We start from the raw sequence: 17766 nt of genomic DNA, 5'->3' as shown, positions 1-17766 counted from the left end.
TTTCACAGATCTGAGTTTAGGCGAGGCCCCTTGAAGTAGAATGTGCAGGAAATTGAACACAGGCAGCCCTCTGCCACAGCCATGTTCCTCCTGCAGCCAAATTTCTCTCAGTGAGATGGGCAGTAAATCAAAACCAAGCATACTGTCTGGTTACTAGCCCACCCTTGACTCTGCAAACAGATAAACTGGAGAGCAAAGCAGTTGAGAGTGGCTAGAAATGACAGTAGAAGTCTGATCCCTATCACAAACGGGGAGGATTCCTCCTGCTGCTTTCCTCAGGGCTTGAGTTTCACCCAGAGTAATAGGGATAGACTCCTACTGTGAAAAAGCCTCCAGATGGCTTGTATAGCATCCAGTGAAAATTTGGATGTGCATCCTACAAAGATGCATTGACCCTGCTGCTATGGGACCTCCTCTCCCTTTTGCAGGCTGCATGTAGCAGGGCCTGCCCTAGGTGTGTGTTGTCAAAAGGTGATAGACAGCTGTGAAAGCGGCAGCCAGCTATGCTACCCATTGAGGCTTGCTAACTTGTGATGATACACTGAACTAGTGAAATGTCTGTAGTCATCAGTTTTCCCTTCTTGAAATACAATAGCTACATCCTGGAAGCACGCAGAGATCCTCTGCGGAGGTATCTGGTGTAAACTGCAAAGTGTTATGGCACATGCTGGGCCCAGTAGCATTATTTTTAGGCAAATGTGGCAAGTATGTGTCCCGGGCTGTGCGCTATGGGCTGCTGGCAGCTGTTTTCTGGAAGAGCCAGGTTCATGATGTTGGTGCTATAAAATACTTGCTGTATGGCTGCGCTGTGGGCACAGGCAGCCTGTGCCAGATAAACCTGGTCTCCAGGCTGCCTGGATATAGCCCCTCAAACATATCAAATTGGCAGCACTTACCCCTTATGATGTCTTCCATACATACAGTTTCTCCTGCAATAGGCTTAAAGAAATCAAACTGTTAAAGTATTGCTCCCAGGCACAGAGGCTAACTTCCTAATTATTGCCTAGTGCAAAAAACAGTGACTCTGAAATACACTTCATTTTAGTAGAAGAATTTGAAAATTTAAAATAGTACTTCATGGGTAATCCTTACTCCCGCTACTGGAATCTCAGAACATGTTTTCTTTGGGATATTTAATTTTCTGCCCTTGTCACGTGTTTTTGCTGTGTTGTCTCATAACTTAATATGATGGTCACATGTCCATTCTGTTGTCCTTCCTCTCTCTGCTCATGTCTTATTCAGCAGCTGTTTCATTCATCTTTCACTGAGTCCTGCAAGACTAAAATGATTTAGTGATGTTTCTGTCTTGTCAGCCCAAGGCTGCACTTCATCCCAGTACTTCTTCTCAGCCTGTCATTTGCTCTCTGGCTGGAACAGCTTTGTCCCTACTTAGCCATATAGCGTACATGGGCTCCAGTGAAGCTGCTACGCTTGTTGAAGAGAGTGAAGGGCCGGTGTGGACAGTAACTATTTCTAAAAGTCCTTTTAAAGCATTGATTAGTTAAACTTCTAGTTCCCCAATCATCTCCAAAGCTCTAAAGAAATCGGTGGGATGGATCCTTTTTGGTGTGTTGTCTTACAGAGTAACTAGAAGCAGAAATTTGGACTAGTAGGATAAAGGCAGGTCAGTTAAGCTATGAAATTTCATGTCACAGAACATTATGGATGCTAGATGCTTACTTGCACTTAAAAATTGATTGGGCAAGTAAGGAAAAGAAAAAAAGACATTGAGGGCTGTGAAATATAGGGACGTCCCGTCTGGGCCAGGAATACTGTGATACTGGACTTCAGGAAAGCACTCAAGGGAGGTATTGTTATGTGCTTTTGTATTTTTCTCTGGACAACCTTTGTTGATCTCTGCCAGAAACGGGAGAGTGGGCTAAGTGGGCCTTTGGTCCGACCCATTCCTGGTGCATGCAGAATCTTATTCTGGATGAGCCTGAACCATCCAGAACCAGCCTGAACCATCAGTTCAGGCTGAGAGTCAAAGACTAATGTCACAGTTCAGTTCACAGATCTAGAATCTGCACTATAAATGATTGAAAGCAATGAAGCACCAAGTATCTGAAATCCTTTCACAGTGCGGAAAATTTGGCCAGTTCTTGAGCAGCCACATACAGTTGTGCCTGTCTGGTTCTGTAGGTTAGAAGGCAGTGGTGGTACATGTCTATGCAGCATGGGTGCTGAGTGTGGACAGCCTGAAGCCTTTGCATCTACTAGAGCCTGTTTGATCACATCAGAACATATTGGCAAGCCAAACGCTTGCTCTTCACCCAGTGCAAGGTGTGAAGATGAGCCCACTGCCCTTCTGTGACAGTGAAACAAGTGTGCTCACCACAGTTTATGAAGCTGCTCCTGGCCTGTTTCAAAATTAGGCAAATGAATGGTCACTGTTTTTTCTTCTTTGCAACAACCACAGGCCACAAGGGCCAAAAGTAAATTCAAGGTTAGGGGTTGTCCCAATTTGCAGTAAATGAATGCTATTGTCCTCTCCTTCCTGACTACTCATTAAATGAACAGTGTTTATATGGGCTGAAGAGTGTGAAGCAAATACTTAGCCTGTTATGGTTGTGGCAGTGTTAGCGACAAGGCTGATTTGCAAGTGTGCTTTGTGGATGGGTAGGTAGAGTCATGTTCTGATACCTTTGCTTAAACTGGACACCCCACTCTCATTTCTCAGAGCGGGAAGGAGACAGAGCATGTGAGCAGAGATGACTGCAGGTGTCACAAAAGCCCTGGGCTGGGCTGGGCTTAACAGCTCCTGCTGCCTTGGTGGCTTGCAGCAGCAGCTGTGGGTGCTGGGAACAGGACACCTTGCCCAGGAACACATAATGTAGAAGGCTCCTTCAGACAAATGTGGGGAAGCAGGCATGGCCCATGTATTTTGGGAGGCATGTGGGATGGGAGCAGGGTGCTATGTGGGCAGGAGTGGGATGGGTGCCCCAGGGCAGCCTTAGCTCCTCCTAAAGCCATCATCAAGGGATGTGGCCTGGGGGGGGGCAGACTCTTGTCCCAGGCTGTGCTGAACATGCGGGAGGGATCTGCTTGCCCACAGGGTGGCTAAGAGCTGTTTGAGATGCCCCAGGGCACCCTGTCAGGCCTCCTGCTGCTGCCAGTCTCCTGTAGGCCCTGTGTCAGACTTGCCAGCCCTGTGTGGATTGCTAAGATATTGTGGGGTATCTCAAACTGCACCAGGTGCCTGTATTCAGGTAACTGAATCCAGTGCATAGATTTTAGTGCATAGATTTTTATAAAACCAGAACTGTGTATGATCACAGGAAAAAGCAGTTCTGAGAAAGGGGCTGCACCAAATGCAAGGCAGCCCCTGCCTGTTTGGCTCACTGCTGTTCTGCAGCCAGGCCAGGAACTCTGCCACAATAGTACTAGCTCTCCTGCCACTCACACTATTTGTTAACTGTTTGTTCCTGTTCTCATATACTGCTTAGTGGATACCTGAATCCTGGCTTCAAATCCTGGGTCCACACTGGAGTCCCAACCAGTCTGTGTATGTGCATCCCCCATGCTGGCTATGGCTGGAGGAGGCCCACGAACAGCATTCTCAACATCTCTGAACCCATCCAAGGAAGGATGGAAGGACTGGAAGACTCCTGGAAGCAGTTCCCCTTGGTGACATGCTGGGGACCGGGAGTGGTATTCAGAAACATTTTGTCTTACTGCAAGCGTGCTTAAAGGGAGGGAGAAAGGAAGATGTTTCCTTGCTGAAGGCCAGATAGATCTTTCTGTACCTTTGTGTTGGCATTAACATTAGGACATAACCTGGTGTGAGGGACTCAGATACTACTTATTGCACATTCCCCAGATCTAATCAAAAAGAATAGCTGTGAATAATATATAAGCCTGTGAAGGGAAATATTTATGAAGAGTGAGTGTTTGGGACAGCATGGAGGACATCGTGGTACTCTCATGAAGGAGCTGAGGACATATCTCAAGCTCAGGACCAAATCTGTTAATGGGAGATCAGGCAAAAGTATGCCATCACTCCCATAAGGCCTGTGAGCCTGCTTTTCCAAGAGTGGAGAAGCTGGCCTGCTACAGAGCTGGGATGTGATGGGGATTTGCACTTGGCATTTCTTCCAGGCTTCTGGTTCAGATGTGTGCTGTGCCAGAGCACTCTGCTGTCCACTTTCCTTGAAGCAATTCCATTAAAGCTCAGAGATCCTCAGCAGATGCTTTGCGCCCTGGTGGATTTGTCCTGCCTCCTGGCATCCTCCTGAACAAATGATCAGGACATGGGAGGGAGAAAAGGAAACCTAGGAGAGAATGCACTTCCCCACACCTGTAGATACGCCCTACAAGATTAGCAGAAGTCATAAGCACAGGGCATGGCTGAGTGACCTCTTGGTTTGCAAACACATGCAGTGTTAAAAAAAAAAAAAAAGGTTTCTAAAAATAGGATCATTCTGGGAGGTACAAAGGATTGGAGGGATTAGCAAACCTCTCTTGTAATATCTTATCAAATATAGTTTTGAAAACTATCATATAGTGACTCTTGGAGCTTGTTTGGCAAAGCAGATATCTACAGCTCCTGCAACAGATCTAGTGGGGAGCAGCCTGGGAGAAATGTCAGTTCATCCATAGCCCCACTGATTCACTGGGGCTTCTTGAGGAAGCAGAGCTCTTCTGCTTATGATCTGGTGTTTTGCCAAAAGAAAATAATAAATCTATCTAGTTTTTCAGAAAAGCTCTAGGAGTATTGTGCTGGAATGGACCAACTCATGTGTTTCAAAGATTGCATTAAATGAGTTTCTTCCACAAATTCCTAAATTTCCTGTAGCAGACAGTTCTAGTCTCTAATAACTGACCAGCCCAGAAAAAATAAACAAACAAACCTCTTAAAGCAAGGAAGCAAGCAAACAAACAAAAAATCAAAATTGTCTTAGCTACTCTTTGATTTTGTCTAACCCATGCCAGACACCCACTGTAAATAGTTCCCTGATTCATGTGTCTGGCTGAGCTGGGCTTAGGACAAGACTTTGCACAGGACTGCAAAGCTGTTTGCATCTCCCCAGGTTGGAAGGAGCCAAGCAAATCCCTATTGCCACAGAGATCAACTTGGAAGAGGCTGATCACCCTTTGCTGTTCATTGCTGCAAAATGCTGGCAGCTGGAAATTGCTGGAGTGAGATGAGTAGGTTCTTCTGTGAAATATGCAACAAGGCCTTCTGAAGGGATGTACTGTAAAAAACATCCTAACAACGGTATTTCCTTGAAGCTGTTATGAGACTTGGAGCTCTGGGGAAGGGAAAACGCTAATCTGCCTCACCCCAGTTGGAGCCCCAGGAAGTAATTGCAACACATGGTTGTGAGGGAATCGTAATTCTGCACGCATACAGGTTTTCATCCGCACAGGATGTGAGGAACCTGCTCCATCAGCCCATAGATGGACAGCAGGTACTTCTCAAATCCTGTCCTGCCACTTTGCCTGACTGATGCACCCTAAAGCGAGATGTATGTCTATGCATTTTTCTAAGTGCAGGGTTGACACCATCATAATTAGAGCAAAGAAGAGGAAAAAGGCTTTTGCATTGTGAATGCAAAGCAGACATGGATGGTGGTTTCAGAGCCTGGCTGAGAAGAAGGTTTCAGATTCATCAGGAACTGGGAACACTTCTGTACTATGAAGCATCTGCACAGGAGGGGCAGGTCTCATCAGGGCCAAAAGGGAACCAGCATACTGGCTCTGAGAACGCAGAAGGTCGTGAGGGAGCTTTTTAACTGAGGATTGGGGGAAAGCTAGCCAGTGCAGGGAACATGCTTCAGGATGATTGTTCAAAGAATGAAGACACGGACAGTTCTGCAGCCTCTAGGGAAGCAGAGGATGAAAATAATTGGGGGGGGGGAGTGGAAAAAAAGAGGGTTGCTATTCAAAAAGAATGCTAAGAAGGAACCAAATCAGTGCTGTGATTGTCTCAGCGTGAGTGTGTGAAGCCTACGAAACAAGAAGGGAGGACAGGAACATTTGGCTCTAAAAGAAGATGCTGACCTTGACCTTGCTGAAAAGAAGCTCAAAAAAACAGCTAGGAGGATTAAGTCCTCATAAGTGGGTGAAGCTGGCTGAAGTGACCATGCTGGGGGCACAGAAACAGGGCTACCACCCCTCCAGGAGGTCTTGAAAAAGGGCAAGAGGATGCTGGCATAGATATCAGCAAGGGATGGGAGGGGAGGGTTAAGAAGGCATCATCGAAAAAGCTGCAGATGTGTCTGAATAAAGAACATAAAAAGGATCATAAACTCCAGCAGATTAAATATAAAAATGGAACTCAGCTGGCCCAAAAGTAGTTAGAGGGTCAGCTAGTTTAAAAAATAAAAACTAGTACTAAATCCTCCATCTATTACAGCAGCAACAAAAATCCTGCCTGGGAATGTGTCAAGCCACAGGACTCCAGTAGGCTTGTAAACCTACTGGCTATGCCAGACACATTAGTGAAGCTGTAACAAGGGCCAGAACTAGAGGCGTCCTAGATAAATACCTTTTGGGTAAAGTCATCATGGTTTCTGTAAAGGGAGGTCTTGCCTTACAAACCTCTTAGAGTTTTTTTGATGGGGTTAACAAGCATGCAAGGAAGGGTGAATTGGTTGATGCACTCCACCTGGATTTCCAAATGCTTTTGACAAAGCCTCTCTGAGAAGGCCTTAAAGAAAATCAACAGCAGCAGGATAAAAAGGGAAATCTAGCATGGATAGAAATTTGATTAAAAAGTTGAAAAAGCATAGGAATAAATAGAGGGAGGTCACCAGGGAAGTTTTGCAGAGGTCTGCACTAGGATTTGTGCTCCTTAATGAGTTCCTAGATGAGCTGGAAAAGGGGGTGAGCAGTGAGGTGATGAGGTTTGCTGATAATATGGCTGGCCAAAGCCATATTGTATATTGTTGTATGTTTACAGAAGTTTTTGATTTAATTAATACAGACACAAATGCAAGATGAGGTTAACCTGCAAGACGTGTCATCTTAATCCTTGTTTGCTCTTACAACTCTAGGGGAAAAAAAAAAAGTAATTTGGAGGCTTGATCCAGAAATCATATAAATCAACCTAGAACCTTGTAATTGTTAGAAGTTGTCTCAGGCCTTTTTCAAGCTGAAAAGCTTTGGATAACGTAAAAGGACAGGCAGCAGTGCTGCAGTGTGGAGCGCAGAGTCACTGCCCTGCTGTGTGCCATCGCCGCTGGGAGCAAGGACACCTTCACCTGGAGCAGCCATGTCTCTGAGAACCCCAGGTCTCCCTGGTCTGGTGCTGTGCAATGCATGGCGGTCTGACTCATGTGCTGCCATCAGATGGCTGTGGTGTTAGGGCAGGTTTCCGTCTGCATCTCCCAAGAGCTGCTCATACAAGTACTGCTGCTGGCATCTGTGCTGAACTGTGTGTGGCAGGAGGCGTTCAGCTGCTGGGACTGCCATTTGGTCTCCTTGCTGGCTCCCCTGTGCCCTGCCAGTTGTGAAGGGAGAGACCTTGCATTCCAAGGCCCCCATGGTGAGAGGGGCTGTTGAAGATAAAGACACTTTGAAAGTGTAATGGGTTACCTGATATAGGTCATGTGTTGGCAGCGCCATGGGGTAACTAAAACAACACCATCCTACTTGGCAGCGGGCACAGGGGCTGTGCAGGCTGTGCTTGTTCCTGAACAGGTTGTTTCAGATGAGAGATAAGACGCAGGGACAAGTCTGGTGACAGGAATGTCAAGCAGTGGAGTAAAGTTTACACATTGAGGCTTTTTGCTGGCAATCCGGTGCTGTAGCCCAGACCTGTCTTCTCTCTGAAGATGCCCACCTGCCTGCTTTCTGCTGCTGGCTGCAGCTGACAGCCTAGCCCTGCTCCCCGCCGCAGAGCCATGTCATTGGCTTCCCAGCACAACTGCGTGAGAAGCAGAGGTGTGACTGCAGCATGTTCTTGCTCAGCAGGGTTCTCCTTTGTGAACAGACTCATATCTGATCACTTTAATGATGAGGCAAAGTTTATGTTTTGTTTTATTAACTATTCTTTCTTCTCCTCTCTTTTTAGAGGCCAAACATGGCTCCATTGCTGTCTGCAATGGAGATTCACATTTGTTTTTAAAGAATTGCAGATTATTGTACGGTTTTAGTAGGTAAGGTATTTATGCTGATGAGGTGCAAGACAGGAAGAGTCCAGCTTAGTTTGGTGCCAGTGAACTCCCTTGAACTGAGATGCTGAATTTGACAAAGCTGCTTTGGAGACTGGTTGCGGACTCAGCCTTCAGGAGCAAATGGGATTTTTGACATGTAGATCAGATTTTCGTTCAGATCCGTGAGTCTAAAGTTATTCATGCTGACATGTCTTGGCATATTCTAGGGCTTTCCTCTAGGTTGTGTATTATTTTATATTTTTAGCACATGAGAGACTGAGCGACTGTATAGATCAGATGGCAACATTTTATAACAACTGTTAGAGCTCTAGCAAAATATTCTAACACCTGAAGCAGCTGCACAGGCTTGGAGAAGAGCAGGAACTTGGCACAGAAAATGGATTTAGCCTTTTATTGATGGCTCTTACCTGAGCGCAGTACAGTTAGGGAGTTGGATCAGGTCTCAGAAAGCTAATACTCAGCTCCATTTTGTGTCCCTTTAGAGAGGTGTCTAAAGATGAGCATCCTTCTTCCTTCAGCTTTAGTACAGACCAAGTATTTACCTGAAACACTTTTTCTTCCTTAGTCTTCCTATAGGAAAGTCTCCACAGTGTGGGTGGTTAAGAGGAGCCTAGCAAAAAGCAGTCCCTTTCCTTAAAATCTGCTTCTCAGTAGGAATCTTTTCCTCCTTAGCATGGTAGGCTGTAAGAAGAAGCGTTGGTAATAGGGCTGCCTACTTCTCACCTACTTTTATATTTCAGGAAGCATATGGTGGTTGACGCATTTCCTGATGTGTACTTGAAAATCACATCAGTTTGAATCAAAGACTACCAAAGAATCAAAGATTACCAACATGAACATACAGATAACCTGCACTTTCTAGCTCATCTACAGAAATCTTCACTCAAAGCACTTCACAGAAATTCCTGTTATCACTAGCCCACCTTCTTTGCAGGGAAATGAAGATATAAAGGAAGATGCTGGTTTGCTCATTGCTGTATGGGCAGAACAAAATGGTGAAGCTAGGTAGCCTCACCTTCAGATGAGTGTTTGTTCCCTCAGGCTACCCTGTGACCTAGCACAGCTTTTGTAGCACTATTTTAAATTCCCTTGTTCTGGGCCTCTTCAAGATTGGAGAGTGAGACTTTCCCACTTCTAAATGTGTATCATACTTCTGATTCTAAACAGCAGGATGCGAGGAATACTGATCTAGACATGAAAGCCACAACATTCTTTTCTTTGTATTTCTTGGAAAAGAAAGGTATCAGTAGGAATCTTTCCCATGTACGGCCTCTGAGCAGAACTTGTACTTTTTTCCCAATGTGGAGGTGATGGGACAGCTGTTATAGAAATTTCTCATTTGAATGTGTGCCAGCAATAAGAAAAGAATATTACTCATGCAGGTCATTTTTTAAAACCTCTTAGAAACTGTTCATTAGTTCAAATCTGCTAGATGAGTCTAGTGGAAAAGGAACAAGAGACACTGATGTAATCAGGATCCCAAACCCGAGCGTTTCAATGTCTCACACTTTATATGTGTTCAAAGAGAAGGTGGCAAAACAGCCTACCAGAAGTATCCCTCCTCCTCCAGCTCTTCTCTGAAGACATCTGCCTGTGCAGCTCCACACAGCTGCCCTGTTTTTGCAGGTGCAGTGATGCCAGCAGCTATTTTTGCACTTAGCTCAGGGCAGCACTGGACATCTGTGCCAAGCTGCTCCTTTCCTTTGCAGACTCTGCATCCCAGCGGCCTCCTGGAAAAGTGCAGGGAGCGTCACCTTCATTCTTGGGCAATGCAGGAAGGGAGGCCAAATTCTTCTCCCTTCTAACTGGAGAGACTGGAAATTTGTCACAGCACCAATCTGCTGGGCCAGTGGCTTGTGTTTGAGAGTCAGCCTTTCTCCCTGACTTAGTCAACGTTTTTGCAGAAAGTGGAGGGGTTGCAGGTTGTATTTGGGTATGGTGGGTCATTGACTGGGGGAAGAAAGAAAGAGAGAAAGGTCAGAGCTATTGATTAGTAACAAAGGAACAAAGTTCAGAACAAGTTTATTAACAAAGGACCTTTCTATGGAGGCTACAGAAGTGCCCAAATGCAGTGAGTGCTCTTTTGCAATCAGTTCTTCTCAAGCTGTGGGTAATAACACCGAAGAAAGCTGGAGTGGGTTGAAAAAAACAGCTCTGAAGTGTCTTCATTCTTCAGGGAACAGCTTACAATTTAGCTGCTGCTAGCAGTTAAAGATAGTTACCCTCTCCTCGGCCAGAGCAGGCACAGTTACCACCACTGCCTCTGGCCCCTCTGTGCTGGAGTAAATGAGCTGGTAGTAGGGGAGGCCAAAGACAGGTAAGCCCTGAAGGGTATATGAGAGCAAGGTGTTTGAGAATGGCTGCCTTAGAGGAACCTGCTGAGTTTCCCTTATCACAGAGGGTTATGGTTCACAGTAGGGCAGGGTGAGAAGGACAGGAGTTCCCCATCTGCAGTTTGAGGGGAGACTTGTACAGCATTACCCGTCCCACAACTGCAGGTCAGCATTTTCTCTAGATAGCAGCTAAAAGGTGGGAAAAAATGTCTCTTTCTCCTGGCCCTTTAGGGTTTTTATGACTCTGTGGGAGGGGATGTAAATGCAATTATCTAGAAGGACAATTTTGCAATTGAAGCTGGCTGCTGCTAGCCCATATCATCTTGAGGTGTTTCACCATGAAAGTCGGTGAAATGAAGGTGCTTCCATCACCTTCCCATCACCCTCCCATTATTCCCACATTGCTGACTCTGTCACAGGGTCTGTGCTGCTGGAGCAGAGTTGGGGGCTGGGGGGAAGGAGGATGACTGGGAGTCAGCGGCAGGTCTGTGATGGTACAGGGAGGGGATGCATGCAAAAGGGCGGTGGGTTGGTGCTGCACACGTGAGACACCAGAAGGGGTGCTTGGGTGGATGGGGGAGGCATGTTATGGAGATGAAAGACTGCACTGCAGATATGAGTTACTGGCATGTTCTTCAAATAAATTTGATGACAAAAAAGTTGGGAATCACTAAACTGAGGTGTAGGAAGTATTTATCTCAGCTGTTTTGATCCTAAGGCTGGTGGCTACATCCAATATCAATGATAAGTGCAAGTGGCTGTGGGGTGTTGCTATAACTAAAGTCTATTTCTCTGTCTGCTAGAACTGAAATCAAACATTTGACCTGAAATGTGACCACTGTTTAGTGCTCTTTGTTTCCACAGTTTTCATGGTGATTTGTCTGTATGCAAACATGATGGCAAAACATACTCTGATGTGAATTTAAAACATGACAGCTCTTCCGCAGTAAGAGTACATAAGAATATTTTCCCACACTGCAATAAATCTAGATATTTATTTTAACCCAAGTTCCAAAGAGGAATACACTGAGTTTTACAAAAGGTCCCTCAACAGTGAATAAGGTTATTCACCTGATGCTAGTACACTACTTCCCTGTAACTATCCTGGACCATTTTCCCATTAAAAGAAGGCCTATATCTGGAATTTGGTGTCTTCATTTTACCCTTTTCCTTCCCTATCCAATTTACTGCTGTATTACTTTTATTTTTTTATTTGTCTTGTTTGTTTTCAACTGATGGCACATAAAAACAGGCTTTTAATGAGAAGTTTATTACCTCTTTATTCTCTTTATAACAACTTGACGTGACACCAGATTTAGGTGCTTCTAACACTGCAATAGTAAGAAAAGATTCATTAGCATCTTGTGCCATTTTGAGCTTAAAACCTCCCTATTGACATAATAGCTTTTATGATTGTCTGTGGTTTTTTTTCACCTCCTGTACTTGTCATAGTTCTGTTTTCTGTTAGCATGTATAATAAAGGCTCTTCTCTTTTGCATCAGCAGCAATGGGGTGAAGTTGCAAATATATGATCTACCCACATAAAAAAGTGTCATGCATGCTAAGAAACAAAATGGAAGTTAGCACTTCTGACCTGAAGTGCCACAGAAATTCTTTTTGCAGAACCCTCCTCTTTGCCATGCTCCTTTTATCTGAATAGGCAGATGAGCTGTTCAAGCAAGATTACTCCTTTATTCTCTATCCCCTCTTAATGGGGTGTGTGTGTGTGTGTGTGTGAGGAAGGAGATGAGATTTGTGACAAATCAGAAGTTAAAATCAACAGACAAACTCATTACATACCGACCAGGTTTTGGTTTTTTCCCTATAAAATTAAATGAATCATCTCTGAACTGTTTTTCTCCTGACAGGAAATGATGAGTGTTAACATGTATAGCTGGGCCTCAACATGGGTAGGGTGGAAAATCTGAACCAGACAAAAATAGGAGGATCCAAATAACTACATTTTTAAGAAATGTTGACATGGGACTCTCAGTTCTTCTACCTCTAAAATGAGGTGGGTGGCCTTTACTTGTTTTGGAAAGGAGTGGTAGCGTGAAATAAATAAATGCAATGCATTTAAATACTAATGACCTATGGAAAAGTCATAGGGAAGGGGAGGAAAAGGAACAAACAATTAATGCACAATTAAACACTGAACCTCCTTAAAGTGATTTTTCCTAGGACTTGTCATGTCATTGACAGTGGGCAGTATGCTTTAGCACTTAGTACAAGGTTAAATGTCCTAAAAAGGACATGCAAAAAATGGAAAATTACCTTATTCCTACAACAATGACCTATTGTCTTATAGGCATTGTCTGATATGAATTAATGCATGTTTTTTAAATGAAAGATCATATGTTGATTTATTGGTCATAACAATCTATATTTTTTCATGATGCTGGGAAGTGAAGCAAAGAGGCTTTCTGATCTGGGTCTGCAGTCTGAGCTGTCTCATGTTGACAACATTAGCAACAACGTTCTGTGTGGTTTGCCAGCAATTCATTGTTACCGTTCCAGATGCCTCTGTCCACATGGACAGAGCATCCAGAGATGGATAGCATGGAGTACCACTGGGGTCTTGTTACTTTCTGATAGTCACCTCTTCTAGTGTGAGGCAGCAAAGCTTGTTGTAATTGTGATTACAAATACATAAAAGGGAGAAAGAATCTGTCTTAACAATTATCCTCCCTGTCTGCTGCTTTCTGTGTCTGCATTGCTGGGAAATGTGTACTACTTCTGTGTATCCTGATTAGGCTTGATCGTGACTAGAGTAATAACCTTGGGTGCGTAACTTCAGGCTTACTGAGTTGCTAATCACACAATAAGGTATAGCTGTATTTGGTGGGGGTGGGGGGGAAGACTGCTGTCCTTTTGTATGCACTGTTAAATGAGGTGACACTGTATTCAGCTCTCCTTGTACACCTTGATTTTTCTCTGGTGCTTATGCACCTTCCCTGTAATATCACTTGACTGCTTACTTGTGAGGTGGTTGTGGGAACATACTGTCTCATTCACAATAGGGGAAAGAAATAATGGAGTAAACACATAAGTAAAAAACCAAACAAACAAATAACAAGATTCATTTAATATAATTACAAAAAAAGCTTCAAGTTGCAAAAAGGCTATTTAAAATCTGATAGAGATCAATAGTCTCAAAAGTACAGTAGGAAAAGATTAAAACAATGAGCTTTACTGTTGCTCTAGGGTATATTAAGAGGCTTTTCCCCGGAGAGGGTTGGGGTTGTAGTTGTCACTGCTATATAAGATTTAGACATACAGATGTATTCCATCCGCACGTGAAAGATATTTAACACTCAGGTGAAAACAATCTTGAGACTATCAAAATACAGATTGGGGAAGATGTGCTATTGTGCTGTATTATCACTTGCAAAATAAGAGTTGCAGAGAATGGGGAAAATAGTTCTTTTGTGGGAAATAGTTCTTCTGTGAAGTAGAAAGGCTTCTGTCACAAACCCAGTCATTAGCACCAGCAATATGAAAAGACTTACTGCGAGTAAAGAAATTCAGCTTAAAAATGCTGTTTCGAGTTTAGTATTTATAGGTTACTAAGGGTTTTACCACACCTCCTGAGGTGAACAGACATACAGTCATCCACTTGATTACAGAAGACTTTAGGAAATGTGTTAATACTATCACTATTAAATTCTCTATCCCACCTACTACTATGCGAAGTAAAAACGGTCCTGCAGTCAAGTTCTCTCAACTTTGTAAAATTCCTGGTGAATATTGCTCTATAGGTCATCCTGCTTTCTGCATGGCTTGGCTACCCAGATCCAGATATACTCAGTTTGCCAGCTTATTTGACTGCCTTGCCTGAGGAGTAGCTCCTCACTTGGAGGACTTCAGTGATGAGGAAGAATGAAAAAGAAAACAGAAGTGTGAGAGAAAAATATTTTTCCCTAAGTCCTTTACACCCTGAGAATAGAAGAAAAAGTTAAACAGCATATGCAGTGTTTAGAATCATGGAGTATTTTGAATTAATTGAAGATGAAGGGTCACCCAAAATCTTCAAGAAGTTTATTTGCTTTCCAGGTGAAATGAGAGCAGAATGAGGTGATTTTTTTCACTCAGAGATCTTGTGTTTTGTTGAAAGAGTGAAGTCAACTGTCTGGTCAGCATTATATGTAAACTATACAAGTACAGTTTGTATACATTAGATACAAATGCAGAAATACGATGGTACTAAACAGGGTCTTTGCTATTAATGGCCAAACTTCAAGTTAAATGAATTAGGAACTCCATTCAGATACATAAAAAGAAATACAAAGTTTTAGCTAATAAGGAGACGTGTTAATATTATACTCATGACAATTTGGATAAACAGTTTTGATCACTTACTATTTAGTGCTGTAGACAAAGTTTTTTAGTAGAGAAGCTGCTGTAATTTGATCTGTAACCTGGCAAAGGAGCAGTAAGAAAAACCATGATTTTCTTCCTAGCTTTGCATCAAAATATGAATAAAAGGGTGTTTTCAGATTTCCCGCACTTTCCTGCCTTTTTTCCATGTTACTGAATCATTCCTACAGATTTTACAGAACTAACATTATGTACATAAGTATCTAGTTTATTTCCATACAAAGGAGATTTACATGAAGCTCAATCATCTGACACTCATGTTTTTCATATTTAGTCTGTGTCCCTGGTCATCACATAAACATTAAAAAATCCTTTGCTAGTTTAACAACAGCAAAGAGCTGCACAGAAAGTAGTTAATTCTGATACGAATAAAGTATAGAGTACCTACCATTTCACACAGACCCTCTGGAAACGTTAGCCTTGGAACTATGGAAAAAATCACTAATTCAGTATTTCGCAGTAGACAGAAATACAAACCTCGGCAAGAAAAGCTGAAGCAAGGTTTGTGGGAGTTTGTGCTACCTCAATCTCTTTGAAATCAATTTATTTTCAACAGTTAGTTTCTAAATGCTCGCGTTCTCCTCTGATGCAAAGAGGACCCTCTGAAGATTAACACCAAGTTCCCTAACTGACATAAACATTAAAGGGGAATTTCTAATTTACAAAGAAAAACAAAACTTTCGCTCTCTCAAGGTCTGTTTTGTTCCAGGACACAGGGTTTATTGCCCCCTCTCCAACCAAACGCAACTGCTTTCGAGACAAGACACAGCTGGGCGAAAATAGGTCCTTTCGTGGTCACTCAGATGAAGAAAAGGAGCGATTTTGTGGCAGATATAGTACAAAAAAACCATTTTTTTATCCCCGAAGAAACACAAGCCGAGCGGCGGAGAGCGCCCGGGCGCCGGCGGCAGGCAGGGCTCGGCCGCGAACCAATCAGCGCGCGTCTCGCCTCTATAAATAGGGGCCGCCGCCGCGCCAGTGCTTAGTGCTCTCCGTGATCGGTGTCTGCTCGCCATGTCCGAGACCGCGCCCGCCGCAGCGCCCGCCGCTGCCGCCGCTCCGGCCCCGGCGGCCAAGGCCGCCGCCAAGAAGCCGAAGAAGGCGGCGGGCGGCTCCAAAGCCCGCAAGCCCTCGGGCCCCAGCGTCACCGAGCTGATCACTAAGGCCGTGTCTGCCTCCAAGGAGCGCAAGGGGCTCTCGCTGGCCGCGCTCAAGAAGGCGCTGGCCGCCGGCGGCTACGACGTGGAGAAGAACAACAGCCGCATCAAGCTGGGGCTCAAGAGCCTTGTCAGCAAGGGCACCCTGGTGCAGACCAAGGGTATCGGCGCCTCCGGCTCCTTCCGCCTCAACAAGAGACCTGGAGAAACGAAAGAAAAAGCCCCGAAGAAGCGGGCAGCGGCAGCCAAGCCCAAGAAGCCGGCGGCCAAGAAGCCCGCGAGCGCCGCCAAGAAGCCCAAGAAGGCGGCGGCGGTGAAGAAGAGCCCCAAGAAGGCGAAGAAGCCGGCGGCCGCCGCGGCCAAGAAAGCGGCCAAGAGCCCCAAGAAGGCGGCCAAGGCTGCGAAGCCCAAGAAGGCAGCGAAGAGCCCGGCCAAGGCGAAGGCGGTGAAGCCCAAGCCTGCCAAGCCCAAGGCGACCAAGCCCAAGGCGGCCAAGGCAAAGAAGGCAGCGCCCAAGAAGAAGTAAGCCCCTGTGGAAGAGAATTCTTGGTCCGCTCTTGAAAACAACGGCTCTTTTAAGAGCCACCCAAACTTTCCCAAAAGGAGCTGAAACGCTGTGATAGCTTAGGTTTATCAAGAGAAGAAAATGGGAGGGGGGGCTGTATGGAAATAGTGAAGTGGAAGTTTTATTGCAGCCAGGGGGTAGAGACACAGGTTAGAATAACATTTTACCTATTTGAATACAGAGTGGTTACTTTGAAAAACCCGCGCTGTGTACGGATTGGCTGCAAATACAAATCTTAAAACTCCAACGCCAGAGCCCCCATCAGCAATACACAGCCCCGCCTCTAGACCGGGAGTGGGGGGGGGAGGGCGGGAATTAAGGCAGAGTGTGAGAAAGATAAAGTGAATGGCACAATATGAGTGTGTTGATTCCGAGTACTCTTTAAAAAGCCAAAAAAAAAAATCAAACCAGTGTTTTAAAGGTGTTACAGCTTATGACACTAAATCAATGAACTTCAAGCTCATTTTCTGAATTCTGTTGGTGGCTCTGAAAAGAGCCTTTGGGTTTCTCTAGGGAGGACTTCCCAGGTGTTCTCCTCCTCCACACTCACTTGGCTTTGGCCTTGTGGCTGTCGGTCTTCTTGGGCAGCAGCACGGCCTGGATGTTGGGCAGCACGCCGCCCTGCGCGATGGTCACCTTGCCCAGCAGCTTGTTGAGCTCCTCGTCGTTGCGGATGGCGAGCTGCAGGTGGCGGGGGATGATGCGCGTCTTCTTGTTGTCGCGCGCCGCGTTGCCCGCCAGCTCCAGGATCTCGGCCGTCAGGTACTCCAGCACGGCCGCCAGGTACACGGGCGCACCGGCGCCCACCCGCTCCGCGTAGTTGCCCTTGCGCAGCAGCCGGTGCACGCGGCCCACGGGGAACTGCAGCCCGGCCCGCGACGAGCGCGACTTGGCCTTGGCCCGCGCCTTGCCGCCCTGCTTCCCGCGGCCCGACATCGCAAGGGCTGAGTCTCGGTAGTAAGCTCACAGGAACGATGAGGCTCCCCGGCCGCCTCCGCCCGTATATATGCGGTTCGGGCAGACAAGCGGTGTCTCCTCTGATAGGCTGGGAAGTCGGCGTTGCCGGAACAGCCAATGGGAAGGCGGATCGAATTCCAACCAATGGCGGCGAACCATTGGGAACAACGGCAGTCTCGATCCCTCGCTGCCAATAGGAAGGCAGAGTTCGGAGCCGGTTAATTTGCATGCGGTCCCTATAAAAGGGGGCGCGCGCG

General features: G+C 45.4%; 2 protein-coding genes across 2 annotated transcripts; one reads left to right on the top strand and one right to left on the bottom strand.

The window, feature by feature from the left end:
• The first annotated feature begins 15803 nt into the window (after positions 1–15803).
• On the top strand, positions 15804–16573 carry LOC104145839 (histone H1.01-like). Its single transcript, XM_009677595.2, has one exon. The coding sequence runs from the start codon at positions 15845–15847 to the stop codon at positions 16511–16513; it is 669 nt and encodes a 222-aa protein (XP_009675890.2). The 5' UTR covers positions 15804–15844; the 3' UTR covers positions 16514–16573.
• Positions 16574–17071: 498 nt separating this feature from the next.
• Positions 17072–17490, bottom strand: LOC138066853 (histone H2A-IV). The gene has a single exon (XM_068939816.1). It carries the CDS (start codon positions 17486–17488, stop codon positions 17099–17101), a length of 390 nt encoding a protein of 129 aa, XP_068795917.1. The 5' UTR covers positions 17489–17490; the 3' UTR covers positions 17072–17098.
• Between the last annotated feature and the right edge of the window lie 276 nt (positions 17491–17766).

Source organism: Struthio camelus, chromosome 1 (genome assembly GCF_040807025.1).
Source record: "Struthio camelus isolate bStrCam1 chromosome 1, bStrCam1.hap1, whole genome shotgun sequence".
NCBI classification, from domain to species: domain Eukaryota; kingdom Metazoa; phylum Chordata; class Aves; order Struthioniformes; family Struthionidae; genus Struthio; species Struthio camelus.
This window is presented reverse-complemented; position numbering and strand designations above follow the sequence as displayed.

Excerpts from the sequence above, each read along its gene's own strand:
- LOC104145839 (XM_009677595.2), top strand. The coding sequence starts at position 15,845 with ATGTCCGAGACCGCGCCCGCCGCAGCGCCCGCCGCTGCCGCCGCTCCG.
- LOC138066853 (XM_068939816.1), bottom strand. The coding sequence starts at position 17,488 with ATGTCGGGCCGCGGGAAGCAGGGCGGCAAGGCGCGGGCCAAGGCCAAG.